Here is a 16593-nt window from a genome sequence, read left to right as displayed (position 1 = left end):
ATTATAGTGATCAGGTGGATAGCACGTTTGAGGTCTTCTGGCATCAGAACCACCAGGATCAGAAAACGCTTCGCCAAGTTAAGATCATAGCCCCAACCCTGTGAACATACTGCTGCGGGCAGAGCTTCAGACGGCCTTTTTTGACATCACCTCCAAACCAAATGGGATGGCAAACATCTGGGGGTTCTTACCTGCTCGGCACAGTGGAATCTAGATCTGCCGAGGAGGATCCAGCAGCTGAAATCCCCCTGTCACCAACATGATGCTGGAATGACCCATCAGTTCTGGTGCATCTGGTTCTGTTTGAGTTCATTAACAATTCTGTCTGCAGAACTCTGCTTCCCTGAACCCTCCTCTCATCTGACCATGTGAAGGTGGAGCATCAGTCATCTCCAAGAGTGAAAGGTCCTGCAGGCATCAGATCAGAACCATCAGGTGTGAAGGAGGAAAAAAAATGAATATGAGTTTGTATGCCACAAAATAACCAGAAATAGTGAGAGACACGTGACCCTCTTGAAGGGACGAACAGGAAAAGAGCACCAACAAAACCTCCTTAACTATCCCTCTACTAGACCTGTAGCCACCTCCATGCGCCTTCTTTATTCTTTAGCTAGGACAAATGCGAACCATTTGATGTTTAAAAGGTAGTTCTGTCCACCAAACGTGACAAAAAATACCAGATTTATTTTTATTACACTAATTTAATGTAGAATTTCGAAGCATGCACACATGTGGACGATAGAAATGCAAAATGAAACATCATTTTAACATCAAAATTTAAAATAGTAGATTTGATAACTTACAGAACTCGCCTGTGCTTGTCTGGTACCGGTGCACGTGCTCGGTCGCTCCTTGTAGTTAGCATAAATTAGCATGTCGGCACGACGCAGCGGGTCGGTGCTGCCGCTTCTCATAATCGGAGAAGATGAAGGGCTTGATTCCAGAACGGGTAGGTGTCCAACAGAACACAAACTTTCCAACCGAATCATTTCTACAACAGGAAGCAAAGAAACCGCCACCACGTTCTTCCCCTTCTTCTCCTTCGTCTACTGCTGCTTATTTAAAGGATTTCTATACAGCGCCACTCAGTGGACACTTCTGGGATTTCAGCTAAATCGTGCTGTTAAATAGAACAGAATCCTCTTCCTGTTTTTGAAAGAGTTCTACCACCGATTAGTGTTTTAACATACATTTAGCTAACATACCCCACAGTGCTAAAAATATTTGCTGATCTGCCTGTCACTTTGCAGCTGAACATCTCATGTTTTGGAGTGTTTTTATGCTGATGTTGGAACATTCTCCCAACAGCACGTTTGTGAGATTAAACACTGACGTTGGATTAGAAGGCCGGACTCACAGCTCTCTGTTCTTGAGATAACCTGATGGCCTCATAAAGTTCAGGCATCTGCAGAGTTGCTGACCTTTGTGGTCTGTGAGCCTCAGCATCTGCTGTCAGTATTCTGAGCACTAACCTTATAGCAGAGCTGCTGTAGCTCCTAATCTCATTCACTTTGCTTTAATCTCACAGACAGCTGACTGGAATATTTAGCAGAGCGAAAGTATCAAGAGTGGACGTGTTGCACAGGAGCATCACAGAAGCAGGAATACACTTAGCAGGTGTTCTTTACAGATGTTAGGAGTCTGCATGATTGCATGTACCTAAATACGTATAATGTATATATTTTAAATGTTAAACATTATCTATGATTCATGATTCTGTGTGCAACAAGTTCTTAAACTGTATTAACAAAAAACTTGATTTATTAACTATATAGTTTTCTACTTAAGTAAAGACAAAAAACCCAGTGAGTCAGTACGAAATGGGTTTAGTTTTTACCAAACTATACATGTTTTAAAGCCTTTCAATAAAAAGGTCCTTTTGAATTATAAACAATATTACAATTTTATTTGGTAACATGGAAAAAAAGTCCAGGCTGCAGCTTTTTGGGGCTCCCAGCAGAAATCTCCAACTCACTTTGCTTGCTAGATGTTTGTGATGCTCTAACAAAACCTTTATCAGTGACTGAAGAAGCGGCAGAGAAAATTCATATGCACCAAACACAACAGCATAAATTAATTCTTTAATTTTCTTGAAAAGCAATAATCCAGACGAACGTTCTCCCCTCACGCAGGTAGACGGACAGGCGGACAGGAGTCAGACGGACAGACGGGTGTCGAGTCTGCTGCTGTGAGCTCAGAGAGGCACAATGATGAAGAACTAAAGAGCAACGCAACCTAAAAAATAAAATCACAGTCTTTGTTTGAACACAGCATCTCCATGGCAACAGAATAAAAACATTAACTACCATCAGCATCTGTCTACATCAGCAGCCAATTGGAGAGCAGCTAGCGGCGGTAGACCCCAAAGGCCACCAGGCTGAAGAAGATGGTGACTCCAACCAGTGAGGCAGTGGCGGGGGCGGTGAAAAACTGCCGGTACTGGATCTGACAGTACCACAGCACGGACAGCATCAGGACCAGCAGCGGCACCATCAGGCTGCCCACGTTGAGTGCCACCTGAACCTGGTCTCCAGGCCGCACTCCTCCCGCTGCTCCCCGTGCGGCGTGCTGAGAGATGTGGCAGTGCAGGACGCAGTTATGAGCCAGGTTGAGAGAGGCCAGGGTCTGAGCGTCATCCTGCAGCAGCTGGCCCTGGTAGATGAGCCGGACCTGCTGCTCCTGACCTGCAAAGTAGGTCCTGATGCAGACAGAGAAACACAGACACGTCAACAGAGCTTCATTTTAAACCAATGACTACAACTGTGATTCAGTATTGATTTATTTTTACCAGGATATTAAAAAAAATGTAAATAACTCGGGAATAAACACAGTATTGGGGTCTAATTAAATCTGCCAGATAAATAACTCATCCAAAATTTAAAAGACACAACAGTAAGGATGCCTTTCGTCAAAATGAGACAGATTCCATAAGACATTTACTTAAATAATCATGCAACTCATTTTTAAAATGTGTTAAAACAGTGCACAACTCAAGAACGCCAGCGACTTCCAATAGCACCCAAACTTTATATTATATACATCATTTTAAATTAGATGGATTTTTCAAAAGAAGGGGCTGCTGTATTTTTTGCTTTAATGTGTCATTTACAGTTTTAAATGGCTGAATTAACCAGAACACTATAACTAAGTTCAATTGTTTTATTGGTTTACAGTTAAATAATGGCAATATTTATATTACATATTTATATTATTTATATATTCTTTTAGCACTTTTCTTCCTCGCTTTAGGGCCCAAACTACTTCACAGCCACAGTCCCATTCATCAATGCACACACACACACATTCACACACTGATGGCGACTCCACTACCTTACTTAGCAACAACTGAAACCACCAGGAAAAATATGTGGTTTGGTGTTTTGGCAGGAACCTGTGATCCTTTAATAAGAAGATAACCACTCTACCTCTGCACCATAGTTCTGATGAAGGGAGATACTGTCTGACCTGAATTACTGAGATTAAATTATACTTTCTTACAAAAATGAACAATACAGCATTCTTAGCAATACAAAGGCAGCAGCTAAAGCATCATACTGAATATTTAAAACAAACTAACAGTGAAGCCTTTTTTCAGAGCAACAGCTTCAGCTGCATTTATTTAGCAGTCTATGGTCACTAAAAAATCTATTGCTATGGACCACAACGGAATTGTAGCAAAAAGATTCCTTTTGTATTCTTGAAAAATTGACTAAAACCAGAAATGCGTATTTGCCAGATTTTTTTCCCCACCTTGGTCTCCACACCACCTACAGCTGGCACGTCCTTCTGTGGTGTTCTCAATGTTTGCTTTAATTCATGAAACAAATGTGACTGTAACCAGCGTCCCACATGTTTCTGTCTCACAGTTTGCTTAACTTGAGTAATTACAACAATTCCAGACACCCTCATACCCCCACCATAAAGATCTGGACTGTCATACAGAGCTGCTGCGTTGACAACTGTCTAACAAATCATTGTAGTATGGTGGAGTGAACTGTGTTACAGAGTAGTACAGAATAGTACAGATTACCGGTATTACAATACAGTATAGTAATGTAGGCATTTGTGCTGTGTTGTACAGAACGGTACAGTGTATGGGATGGCAAATTAGGCTTTAGTGCTGTAAAGTACAGTCTAGTACAGTGCAATAAACTGAACCATATTGTGGTACTGTGTAGTATGATGTAGTACAATAATTGTACAACTGAGTAGTAAAGTGCAGTGTAAACTGTTGTGGTGCAGTACAGTGATGTACAATAAAGTATGATTTAGTGCAGAAAAGTGTAGTGCAATACCATGTAGTGCAGTGTGGTACAATTAAGTACACTAAAGTACAATGTTATGTATTACAGTGGAGACGTTACCGTTTGATGTAGCCGATGGTGTCCTGCGGTTTGACTTGCGCCGTTCTCTCTGTGTCGTTCAGAAATTTTAGTCTGACCACCATGTTTCTTTGGGATGATAATGGCTCCCCCCCTGCTCTGTGTCTGACGCCGTCTCCTCCCCCCACATCATTACTTTCCTGTGTGGCAGAGGATGTGGGTGGAGCCTCTGACGGGGCGCTGTCATTCACAGAGCTGGCAGCTGAAGATGAGGATGATGACTGAGAAAAGGACAAAGAGGTGCTGCTGGTGGAGGACAGGGGCGTGTCCTGTTGGGCAGAGGCGGTCCTTTCTGTGGGGGTGGGGTCTGTAGAGGCATTGAACAGGTGCTCTGGGGGCTCAGAGGTGCGGGTGGAGATCCAGGCCAGCAGCAGCACCAACAGCACCAGCAGTGAGCCAAAGAGCAGCGTCACCTCATCGCCGACGCCTTCAATTAGAGCCATCGCCCACGATGACACACCTGCAAACAGGAGGCGGAGTTTAGCTACAACTGTCAGTTTCATTTGTCTGAGGACTAGAGAAGATGTAAATTAATTTTAACTCAGCCTTATCTTACAGTCACACCCCAATCATCACCCCAATCACCAAAAACTAAGGTATTCACTAGAACTAAGACTAGGACTTCAGAGCAGCAGTAGTTCATTAGAAATTCACCTTCGAGTTTCAAGTAGGACTGTTTCCATGGAGTAAAGCCTACTCTACTTCCCATCATCCATCTGTAAACTAGCTTACATCCCCTAAAACCCCAACCTAACATTCACAGTGAAACAAAAATGGAGAACAATGTTTGAGATGTCTAGACATACAATTTGTTGTCAGCTCGGACAAGGAAATCAAAGACGTACATGGATCTAGTTGTCTTTATGTGAATGCATGAGAATGGAGTGCAGTAGAGAGCTTGTGGCCTGTCACTGCTACAAGCTGTATCAAGTGGCATTATTTTATTTATTAATTTATTTTTTGTCTGCTCTTGATTCACAACTATTTGAATAATGAAATATTCAGAAATATAAAATAATGGCTAATTTTCTCTATCATGAGAACAATGCCACAGGATCATGTGAAAAACACCAAAACAAATATTCAGAGTGAAAACAGAAAATTATATTTTTTAAAATCAATTGTTGTTTCATGATTGTGATCTGAATTTGTTGAATTTTCTTTTCAAAACCGTCACCAGAGTTCAGGTTCCGTGGCCTTTTGTAATGATAGTAATACAAATTTAAATCAACCATTTACAGCACATTCCAGTAATATCTAATACATTATATACAAAAGAAGCGTATAATATTCTAGAATTTCTCCTCTAGTACTTTTACTTGACATCCCATTTAGACTGAAAAAGACTGTCTGATTAAGCAATCTTATCAAAATATCTAAATTGATTAATAATAATAACAGAGGAAAAAAAAATCCAATTGAAGTTTTTAATTTTGTTGTTCTGAACTTTGTACATTCATACTTTTAGACTTTGTTTATTTGTTGGTTGAATCTGTCAAAAACAATTCTAATTGTATGTGCTGCTTGGGTTTTTAAAGTGGCCTAATCATCACTATGTTCTGTTGTTGAGTAAACATCAATACTTTAAAGTAAAAAAAAGAAAACGTTAAATGATAGGAGCTTGTGGAAAACCTGACACGGATTATCATTTGAGTCCCCACTTCAACAGGGACCAATCTATTTGTTTGCTGATGTTCACTTTACATCTCTGACGTGGTTGAAGAAGCCCTCTGCCGGCTCACCTGCTCTTTTTTTTTTGTAAACAAACTCCCACTATGCCCACGTGGCATTTTAAAAATACTCCTGGAGCATGAACCGTTCTAAACAGCCTCAATAAGATGTCTGTGTGAGGTAGCCGAACCCTCATCGTTTGACTTTACACCGGAGTTTCCCCTCAACTGCACCTCTACACCTGTGATCCTTCCTTGATCATGTCTGGCTGTTGTAAAACTGAGATCAGGTCCCACGCGCCCCCAATGCCATCTGTCAACGTCACGTGACACACAGACGCACATCTCACCTGAAGGGTGGACGGCAGGACAGTGTCGTGCAACTCAACCCAAACCATGGTTGACTCTTACCTGGCCTTTATCGGAACCTAAGTTCTGATAAGCTAACCAAACTCCATGACAGGAATGAGCTCAGAGCGGGAAAAGAACAACTTGGGCGTGCCCTGCTCAGAACTGGACCCAAAGAGAGGTCAGAGAAAGCCTTGGAACAAACAGACAGAACTGAGACTCACTGTTCAGGGTCCAAACGTCATATCATGAGAAGTTAGCCCGTGGGCTTCCAGGCTAACGTTCGCCCGGCGGTCACTTCCTGCTGACGCTTCTTCTTCTGCTCTGCCAGTGGAACCAACGCAATGATGGTGGGATGCTGCCACCTGCTGGTACTTGGTGAATTACAACCTAGTGAGGCCATTGATGAGTAATGAATTAATCCATCAGAGAGACAGCTCATGTTGGCTGTTTTTAAGAAGGTAGATTGAGATGGTTTAGAGACATTAAGAAGACGAACTGTTTATTTGGATAAAAACAGCCTAAGGTTGAAGCTGCAACGAGGTTTACGGGGTAAAGAACTTGATAGTGGTTGGTGTGAACAAAGATGCAGATGATATAAATAGATGGAGATGGATGATACACTTGGACATTTCCTAAACTAAGGGAGCAGTCAAAAAAATAAAAGAGAAAACTTAAGGCAATTGTATATATTGTTTCTCTATAATTACATTCAACAATAGAATATATTATCCATATAATAACAGTGGGACAAACACACTTCTTTTTTTCCCAAGTTGATGTTATCAAAGTTCCTACCTATCCTGTATCTTCTAAGTTTTCAATATAGATTTGATATTTATGTGGGGTGTAATGTTTAATTGACTTAATCGATGTATATTCCTATGATCCAACTAGATTGATCTTAGGTGAGTTGTTAATCAAAGAAAACTATTTAAAAAATATTAAAAAATGAAATAAATCAATAGTATTAATATTGGAAAATATCATTTGGATTAGGGAAGAGTAGGTTTGCATTACTATAACATTAAAAATGATCAAGCATCATCACAGCTGACAACACACGGGATAGTGGCTATATATATATATATATATATATATATATATATATATATACATATGGGGGGGGTCTCAAGCCTACATACAGAATGGTATATTATTAAAATCATTTTGTATTTGGGTACAGTGGGATGAACTTCATTAAGCTATAATGTTGATAGATTTGCCCTTCATTAAATCTTGTTTACTTGTTTATACACATACTTAACTTAAACTTGCTTATCTCGCAAGAAATCTGACTTTATCTGCTCTGTTCAATATCCAAGTGTTTATCTGAATCACACTGGTTGAAGATAATCTGGATCGGATAGTATTGTTCAAAATGAATCAATATCAACTATAAGTAATATCAGAAGCTACAAATTATTTTAATTGTTAAAATGAATTGTTACACTCCTATAGTTACGGTAATTTACACTTCTTACATTTTTATTCTTTCTTTGATTTCACTTTGGTACAAGTCGGTTTAATATATATTTCTTATTTTAATGAACCAAGGGGAAAATAGCTTTTGATGGTCGTCCAATGCAAGTAGATTCATCCACTGATGTTCAAGGTGCACCGTCCTTTTATTTTTGATGACCATCCACACCAGCAGGGGGCAGCAGTCTGACCATCCAGCTGCGCTGTGGGTCCTTTCGTGGTTCTGGACAGTCAGTGGCCCTTGCAGGATACATTCGAACCGGGTTTTTACACCCACACTCCAGAAGATCCTACCTGGGGGAACTCGGATCAGGGATTCACATTAGAACCCCACGTGATCACGTGCGCTCCATCAGGGCATCCGGTCATATCATCGTTATCTTTTAAACTCGGATCCATATAAAGTCAGAATATAAATTCATAAAATTAAAAAGTGTAGGGTTAAAGCAGAACACTCAATGTATCTTCTAATTTAATGTTGAACTATTTGATTCGTCTTTGGACCAAACTTCCGAGAAGGGACCGCAAACTGCAGGAGCTCGGACCGGCGAATGGTGAACTCTCAGCGGGCAGGACGCCATGAGGATGCGCGCAGCTGTGCAGCGGGAAGCGTGCCGACCCGCCGCCTCCGAGCCACCGATGCGCTCCAGTCACAGCGCTCTGCACGCGCTGGCGACACCCGCGTGACTTTCTGGGGGACTCTGGTTATCAGTGCGCGGGACTGTTGGCGCCGAAACATCCGTCTACTCTGTGCTGCATCTTTGTCAGCGGGTCCCCGGGCCCCGCTCAGTCAGACACCGCGGGTAAGGAATCTGGACCCGGACCAGGTTACAGCAAGCAGGTGGATCGTCTGAAAAAAGGACGTTATTTCTCTAAAGGAATTTTAATTTCGGAATAAAAACCCCAACTTCTTCACCAATGTGTTAAAACCCGCTGAGAGGTAAAGTAGTTTCAGCGGGCTTGGCTGATGTTTTCACCGCTGTCTCTGGTTTCATCCTCCGCCTTTGTCCTCATGCTTTCCCCCGGAGTTCCTCCCCCTGCGGCGCTGGGCGGAGTTTCATACCGGACTAGACGCTCCTTTTGTCGGATTCGTTTCGACCTGAATCCCCGGGGTTTGCAGCTAAAAAATACCCACTTTGACGGGCCCGAATCAGTAAAACCGACCACGGTGGTGATCGGCGACCGCTAAGGTTTTTTTCTAAACCAACAGGTGAGTGGTCACACTGAATTTTGAACGGTTTTCTAGGGTTTTCTGTCCGTTTGTCCCCGAGTCCCTAGAACCTTCATGGCGGCTTTGCAGTGAAGGCTTCTGGGGCAGCAGCGCCACAACTCACCCGCTAAGCTCCAAAAATCACAGAATCACGCACACCAGCAAATAAATGCACACATACAAACTCTTAAATTGCATTTTTAGTGCGATGAAACCCCACAAAAGCAAACATAGATCGACGGTTTCCACCATTTCAGCACTTTTGCTAAATAATGCGATTATAGGCTCCACGTGTCGATCGAGCTTCGAATCGGTCCTAAAGAGTTCGTCAGGTCGGTTCGGATCATCCGCTTTTTAAAGAATTGTTCTGCTTCGTCTCGAAAAGGTCCAGATTCGTGTGTCAGTCGCTCTTCTCGGTGCCAGCGGAAGCTACGTGCTGACTCCTGCCGGAGGATGGACGCCATTACCGGGCAGCGGGAGCCCGACGGCCCGCCGGGTTCACTGAGCTGTGCATTTTCGCTCCCCTCCTGCTGAAGCTAGCGGCGGTCTGGGCCGCTGGTGGTGCCTGGACCCGGGCTCACACAGAATTGTCTTTCTGCCCGAGGATTTTGTAAAATCATCGTAAACGAGAACCCCCGAACACAGAGCCATGTCGCTGGACTCGGTCGAACCGCTGGGAAACTGGTGGAAACTCTCACGTGATCTCCAGAAGCTCCGATGTTAAAGCGGCAGATTTTTCTCCTCCAGTTCTGGTGACCCAGATAGGTTACCAGGATCATTTTATTGAGTTTGGATCGGTCCAAGTCTTCTCAGCCGAGGAGGATGATTACCACCACCGGCGGGTGTCTGAGAACAACAGGTGTGGCGTGGACATCCCTCTGGTTACCTGCTTCCGCTCACCTGTGGATGTGGGCGGGGCTTTTGCAGAAGTGATTTTCAATGGTTCCACTTTAAAAGCTTGAATTTTAGGTAGGAACTCTATTAGAAGCTATCTAAAAAGAATATTTGCTCAGTTCTGTTCAAACTGTTCCTATGTAGAAACCTGTGTTTTTAGTGTTTAACATGTTCTATCATTTTTCTGGAGATGGAGGACACCAGAATAAGCTCAAAATTGCTTTTCTGAGTATTCATTCAAATCATTGTAAATTAGGAGAAGACGCAAAAAGGTAGTTTAAAAAATTGGTATTTGTGACAGAAAACAATACCCTGCTCCCCTCTATTCTGGCGCAGACAAATAGATCCATGTACATCTTCTTGAGCTGGCATCTGGCTTAAAACTGTACAGCTGGACAGCTCCAGTATTGCTCCTCATTTTGGTCCCCAGCCCAGATGAAATAAAGGTTTGTGTCGGGAAAGGCATCCGGCGTAAAATTCTGCCAAACCAAATATGCAAACCAGTGAACCCTGATTTGCTGTGGCAACCCCTAACAGGATATGCCGAAAGGGGAACAATATCATTTTTATTGCACCTGTAATGTTAGGTTGGGTTGTAAGGGGCTGAAAGCTACTCTAAACAGATGGATGACAGGAAGTGGGGACGGGCTTACTCTGCACCAACAGTCCAACCTCCAATTCGGAGGTGAATTCCTAATAAGCTACTGCTGCAAAGAGAAAAAAACAAACATTGAAACATCTCCATTAGAACAATATGTTAGAAACAGAAAAATCATTGATTTGCTCAGACTTCTTAACAGTTGCAAATGTCCGCAACGAGGCCCAGGTCTTCACTGGCTACCTCAAAAGAGCCTGCTCTGACCCCACCTTCAAAATTCCACTTTTTTTGTGTACAGAGGAGGCGGAGCCTTCTCCGTCAGTCGCTGCAGGATGAACGGCGGCGGCAGTGTCTCCACGGCGCAGAGTGCCAAGGGCAAGATTGACACAGGTAAACACATGACCTCAGCGTGAAGACTGAGGCACTTTGTCCACGCCCACAGGAGGCGTGTCAGAGCAGCTTCTTTCTGCACAGATGAGGGCCGCAATGACATGCTCCGGCCTGATGCTTCTGACTTTGATTTCAGATAACTGGAGCAAGGAGGACTGCCTGACTCTGCTGGAGAGGATCCGCAGCCTGCTGCCAGACGGAGACGCCATGAAATACAAAACCACAGAGTCGCACTTCGACTGGGATAAAGTGTGTTTTGGCAGTTTCACCGGAGACATGTGTCGGCAGAAGTGGCAGAAGGTCTCGACAGAGGTATGACAGCCTGTGCAAAGATGTGTTTCATAGTCTAAGGACATAGTTTTTGTCTAGGGAAAAAAATTATGTTTTTACAATTTACATTTTTTTCTGATCAAACAATTTCTATGTTGAAATATTAAACACAAAGTGAACAAAACACATGGCCCGATGGCCATTAAACCTTCTTAGAATAAGCTCCTGAAACCATCTTAAGACTTAAGCCATTGTTTTTTCAGGTTCGGAAGTACAGAACAATGACAGAGCTCATTGTGGACGCCATCGAATTTGTCAAGAACCCGTACAAAGGGAAGAAGCTGAAGGTGAGGCCAGACTAGGCTTTGGCGAGCCTGAACTTAACAGATAAGGTTAACTTGGGTCTGTAGCCCACTGGGTTGAAAAGTGGTGCACCAGCGGGTTCAAATCTCTGGTCAAACATTGTCAAAATTGCAAGACACTGAACTCCACATTACCGTCAAGCAAGTTTCTTTGGATAAAATCATCTGTTCAATGAAAAAATGAAACTTCTAGTTCAAACATTTGACTTATTTTAGTATTTAAACCAATATTGCTAAAACGGAGGAGGGGTACGCATCACCACCACTGAATTTCTCCAGCATAAACAAATTATGATATGCTGACCTTTGACCTCTTTACCTTTTCCAGACTCACCCAGATTTCCCTAAGAAGCCCCTGACCCCGTATTTTCGGTTCTTCATGGAGAAACGAGCCAAATATGCCAAAATCCACCCAGAGATGAGCAACCTAGATTTGACTAAGATCTTGTCTAAGAAGTACAAAGAGCTCCCCGACAAAAAGAAGGTTAGGACCAGAACCAGGACTGGTCTCAGAGAGTCTTGATTTATTCAAATCTTCTCAGTACTCTGGGAAACATCAGCTTGACTTTGTTTCTCTTCTGCAGCAAAAGTACATCACAGAGTTTCAGCGGGAGAAGGAGGAGTTTGAGAAAAACATGGCGCGATTCAAGTGAGTGTACAGTCTGAGCTTTGGCTCGTCTTCGTGAAGTGACAAAGCTAATGTCAGTTATCCTGCAGGGAGGAACATCCGGAACTCATCGAGGAAAGGAAGAAGTCGGACCTACCTGAAAAACCCAAAACCCCCCAGCAGCTGTGGTACAACCATGAGAAGAAGCTCTACATGAAGGTCCACCCAGAGGTACACACACTGAAGCTACGTTTAAGCAGCCACTTCTTATAAAAGCTCTATGTGAGTGTGTGTTTCAGTCTTTCGTCTTTAAAATTCTTGCGTTCATGTGTAGCTAGGCTAGGGTCTATGACCGTTTTCAGGCCCTACATGTAAAACGTGTGTAATGAAAGTTAAACCAGGTGAAACTCTGACTTGGATTTGGTAAAGACATAAGGATGGCATCCCTTTTAGTTAATGGAAATGCCAATCGTTTGAAAATTGATCATGTAGGATAAATTAATAATTGTGATTTATGCCCGTATGGAGTTCTATGACACCAAATGTTTTATATATTGGTTTAGAGCTGTGAAAGAAAAAACCTGAAGCAACATTTGCAAAATTTGCATCACTTCAATATTTCACACCAAGATTTTCCAACAGTAGGTAGCGGACATATGCTAACAAACAGTGGAAAAACAAAATGACTTCCCTCCCTGCTCGTCCGATGTGGACACCATAGGCTATACTAGCGTTTCAAGAATGCTTGTTGGTAGCTTTACACTCCCAGTCTTTGCAGCTTCTATCTGGTAAAACACGATCCAGGTAATTAGCAGCAGGTAGAGCAGGGATATCGAAAACAAGCGGAACAGCAGCTGTCATTCAAGAACCTGACCTCCTGCTCTGTGAAGCGGGGGGGTCATCGGAGTGACTTTACAGTTAACATGTGTGATGTTACCATGCTAGGTTAGCATCACTAACATAAAAATGCTAAGTGTAACTCATAGAGCTTACACTTCCATGTTGTATGGAGCTGTGTTATAATGATGTAATGCTATCAATAACATACAAATTGAAACCATTATTTTGGTGCAGGTGAGTCAGAAGGAGCTGAAGGAGGCTCTGAGGAGACAGTGGTCCCAGCTCTCTGACAAAAGAAGACTCAAGTGGATCAGCAAAGCCCTGGAACTGCAGAAGGACTACGAGGTACCAGAACTAAATTTTGCTTTCTTGCATTAAGTAGTCTGTTCTTCATCCTGTCTGATGAAGGTCCTGGTTCTGACACACGGGCTGTGTTATAGGGCAGCATGAGGGCGTATCACGAAGCTCACCCAGACGTCAACTCAGACGATCACATTCGCTCTGTCCTCACCAAGGCAGAGCGACAACTCAAAGACAAGTTCGATGGCCGGCCGACGAAGCCTCCACCGTGAGTTTGTACCACATTCTTTGTCATATCACCGCCATCCTACACAGCACTGAACCATCAAACTGGTGTTTGCAGCAATGGCTACTCTCTGTACTGTGCGGAGCTAATGGTGAACATGAAGGACGTCCCCAGCACAGAGCGCATGGTGCTCTGCAGCAAACAGTGGAAGATGATGACGCAGAAGGAGAAGGACATGTTCCAGAAGCGCTGCGAGCAGGTTGGTAGGACACCGCCGCACTTCAGGCTGCTGCTCCACATCTGCTCTCTAACGGGATTTGGTGTTCCTACAGAAAAAGAAGCAGTACGACATCGACCTGCAGCGGTTCCTTGAGGTGAGAACAGAGTCCCACATCACAATACAGGTCGACCGCGGCAACCAACCACCCTCTTTAGAAGATAGATTCCTAGATCGCAGCAGAATAGTTGTAGTGAACTTTTACAATGTGAACCTTTTACTAATTAAAGAAGACGTTCAACTGAGTGATGAGCCTGTTTGTTCAGACATTTTTGTCTTTGTTTGAATAAAAGTAAAGCCAAACGTGATTGAAGCTTTGGAAATCCCCTCTATTTTGTTTTTCAGAGTCTTCCAGACGAAGAACGAGACAGAGTGCTGGGAGAGGAGAAGATGGGAGGTGCCAAAGTGACCGTAGCCTCAAGCCCACATCGAGCCAAATCTCCATCTGTGAAGGTCAGATACAGCTCTTCTTCTTGTTCATTTTTTTAAAGCTCATCAAAAACTGTTTTAATGTCTTAACTGATCCTGGGTTTCCTGTGATCCTAGGAGCGTACCCGTGAAGTGGAGCCAGAGCAATGGGTACCCCCAGGACCACCCAAAGACCGGCGGGATGCTAAGAAGACGGTTAAGCTTCCAGAGACGCCGAAAACGGCCGAGGAGATGTGGCAGCACAGTGTGATTGGAGACTACCTGGCTAAATACAGAGTGAGCTGCATCTTGATTCCCTATCAGAGACAGTCCGTTTTTTTGAGGATTGTTCTGACTCCTGCATTAACATGTGTCTGGTTCTCAATAGAGCGATCGCAGAAAGGCACAGGTGGCGATGGAGGCAGCCTGGAAATCAATGGAGAAGAAGGAGAAGATTCCATGGATCAAGAAAGCAGCAGAGGACCAGAAGCGTTACGAGGTTCAGTACCGGCCCGTGGTCAGTGAGCCACGCCCCCCTACACTGACCCCACACATGAAACAATGCTGTCATTTCTGACCCCTCCCTTTGTCCTAATCAGCTGTTTGTGTACATCTTGGATGTGTCCTCATGCACTGACTCTTGGTGTCCTGCAGAGGGAGCTGTTAGAGATGAGAGCTCCTGCAACTGGACAGAGGAAGCCCAAGTTTGATGGAGAACCCAAAAAGCCTCCAGTGTGAGTTTCATCTTCCAAGTTGGTAAACGCCTTAGTCCCCAGATGGTCATCACATAACGCAGATTTTATTTAGGAAACCTTTTTTTTATAACTCATTTGTTCCCCTCTTGCAATGCTGTGTCTGCCCCACAGGAGTGGGTATCAGATGTTCTCCCAGGAGCTGCTGACCAATGGTGAGCTAAACCACTTCAGCTTGAAGGAGCGCATGGTGGAGATCGGCAAACGCTGGCAGAAGCTGAGCCAGACTCAGAAAGACAAATACAAGAAGCAGGTGGAGGAGCAGCAGGTGGAATACAAGGCCGAGTTGGAGGCCTGGGTCAAGGTCAGTTCAGCTCGCTCTCTTACTGTATGTCCAGCTGGAGCAGTGAGTCACTGCTCTCTGCGGTCAGGTCAGATATCTCCCCACACTTGATTTCACGTGACAGAAAGAGCCTCTTTAGAACAGCTGTCACTTTATATCTGGCCTCACCACACATCCCTGTGCATTTGTATGATACTACGATTGGACTTTTAAGATATAAAAATCAGATGTGACTGTTCCTGGCTGAAGCTGGCATGTCTTTAGTTGAAACCACATCGCCTCCCTCTCCTCCCCAGTCTCTGTCTGTTCAAGATCGAGCAGCCTACAAAGAGTTCTCCTCCTCGGTGAGTTCTTAGTGCCCCCTGTGTCATTTTGCTCTTCTTTCAACAGTTGTGTAGTTTAATGACACGTTCTTCCGTTTGTGTCCACCAGAAACGTCGCAGCACCGCAAAAGTCCGCAGTAGTCCTGTGGCCAAAGTCCGGGTTACAGCAAAGGGGAAGGCCAGTGGGTCGAGACCTGCACCTCCGGCAGTTAGCGTCAACAAGAGGGCGATGGCGTATCGGGCCAAGGTAACACAGCACTGACACCACAAACCCTCAGCACAGTCTGTCAGGCTGCAGGCCGAATGGATTTGTCTGGGACTTCTACAGCAGGACATGTCCGACTCTGACGAGGAGGAGAAAAGTGACTCCACAGACTCGGATGACGACGACGAAACTTCAGGGAGCACAGACAGTGAGGATGAAGATGAGGTGAAGGAGCTGGACACTTTCTTTCTTTTTGTTATTCAGCAATCATTAATCATCTTTCAGGAACACTCAAACATCTCTGCACACCTCACGAGTCTTCCACTCATTCCTCAGAACGATGACGATGAAGAGGATGACGATGATCAGAGTTCGTCGGAGGAATCCAGCGATACAGACTCCGACTAGCTCCACCCCGTCCCCCTCATTGAAGAGGACAGGGTGTGCAGGCCACGCCTCCTCAGGTGCCATTCATCCCGGTGGATCAATGAGAGGTGGTGATGTGTGAAGTGGGCGGAGCCAGATGGAGAGTTTTGTTACCTGTGTTTTTTGTCTTTTATCGAGTGTTTGTTGGTTTTTATCAGGACATTTCAGAGGACAGAGAAAAGCTCACGGGAGTTTACCCAGTTTTCTTTTTTGAGCGCAGTGTTGTGGGTGGGGTTTGTTACAGGCGGGAGTTGGAGCCTGTGCGTTACCACTGAGGGAGGAGTCAGTGTTGAGCCTCCACTCAGCAGTTCAAAAACTAAATAAATGCACTTTTTTCTCA

The 16593-nt window shown here is 44.0% G+C and overlaps 2 protein-coding genes and 2 long non-coding RNA genes across 8 annotated transcripts in view; 2 read left to right on the top strand and 2 right to left on the bottom strand.

The window, feature by feature from the left end:
* Nucleotides 1–1059, bottom strand: part of LOC112144398 — a 2045-nt gene extending 986 nt beyond the window's left edge. Inside the window, exons 1-2 of the long non-coding RNA XR_002918877.2 lie at nucleotides 804–1059; nucleotides 192–408 (exon numbers count right to left, since the gene is read on the bottom strand). This is a non-coding gene — a long non-coding RNA (uncharacterized LOC112144398). The remainder of the gene's footprint in view (nucleotides 1–191; nucleotides 409–803) is intronic.
* Nucleotides 1–2266, top strand: part of LOC112144399 — a 10478-nt gene extending 8212 nt beyond the window's left edge. The window contains exons 4-5 of the long non-coding RNA XR_002918878.1: nucleotides 332–435; nucleotides 2133–2266. This is a non-coding gene — a long non-coding RNA (uncharacterized LOC112144399). The remainder of the gene's footprint in view (nucleotides 1–331; nucleotides 436–2132) is intronic.
* On the bottom strand, nucleotides 2064–9951 carry tmub1 (transmembrane and ubiquitin-like domain containing 1). Of its 4 annotated transcripts, XM_024268893.2 has the most exons (4): nucleotides 6625–6772; nucleotides 4365–4842; nucleotides 2307–2698; nucleotides 2064–2235 (listed from the first exon to the last, which is right to left on the bottom strand). In XM_024268893.2, the coding sequence occupies exons 2-3, from the start codon at nucleotides 4823–4825 to the stop codon at nucleotides 2347–2349; spliced, it is 813 nt and encodes a 270-aa protein (XP_024124661.1). In that variant the 5' UTR covers nucleotides 4826–4842; nucleotides 6625–6772; the 3' UTR covers nucleotides 2064–2235; nucleotides 2307–2346. The 4 variants fall into 4 exon arrangements, with proteins under 4 accessions (XP_024124661.1, XP_024124663.1, XP_024124660.1 ...); XM_024268895.2 differs by lacking the exon at nucleotides 6625–6772 and adding an exon at nucleotides 9791–9951 and having other exon boundaries at nucleotides 2064–2698; XM_024268892.2 differs by having other exon boundaries at nucleotides 2064–2698.
* On the top strand, nucleotides 8079–16593 carry ubtfl (upstream binding transcription factor, like). 2 transcript variants are annotated; one of them, XM_024268734.2, is made up of 21 exons: nucleotides 8079–8822; nucleotides 8911–9092; nucleotides 10883–10974; nucleotides 11111–11286; nucleotides 11508–11591; nucleotides 11935–12090; nucleotides 12191–12255; nucleotides 12324–12444; nucleotides 13288–13398; nucleotides 13494–13621; nucleotides 13697–13838; nucleotides 13912–13953; nucleotides 14202–14309; nucleotides 14403–14561; nucleotides 14653–14763; nucleotides 14919–14998; nucleotides 15131–15320; nucleotides 15596–15643; nucleotides 15732–15869; nucleotides 15951–16052; nucleotides 16164–16593. In XM_024268734.2, exons 3-21 carry the CDS (start codon nucleotides 10917–10919, stop codon nucleotides 16233–16235), a joined length of 2091 nt encoding a protein of 696 aa, XP_024124502.1. In that variant the 5' UTR covers nucleotides 8079–8822; nucleotides 8911–9092; nucleotides 10883–10916; the 3' UTR covers nucleotides 16236–16593. The 2 variants fall into 2 exon arrangements, with proteins under 2 accessions (XP_024124502.1, XP_024124500.1); XM_024268732.2 differs by having other exon boundaries at nucleotides 14653–14781.

The sequence above is a fragment of the Oryzias melastigma genome, linkage group LG17, assembly GCF_002922805.2.
Source record: "Oryzias melastigma strain HK-1 linkage group LG17, ASM292280v2, whole genome shotgun sequence".
Classification (NCBI taxonomy): Eukaryota; Metazoa; Chordata; class Actinopteri; order Beloniformes; family Adrianichthyidae; genus Oryzias; species Oryzias melastigma.
The sequence above is the reverse complement of the archived record's forward strand: the minus strand, read 5'-3'. Positions and strand labels throughout refer to the sequence as shown.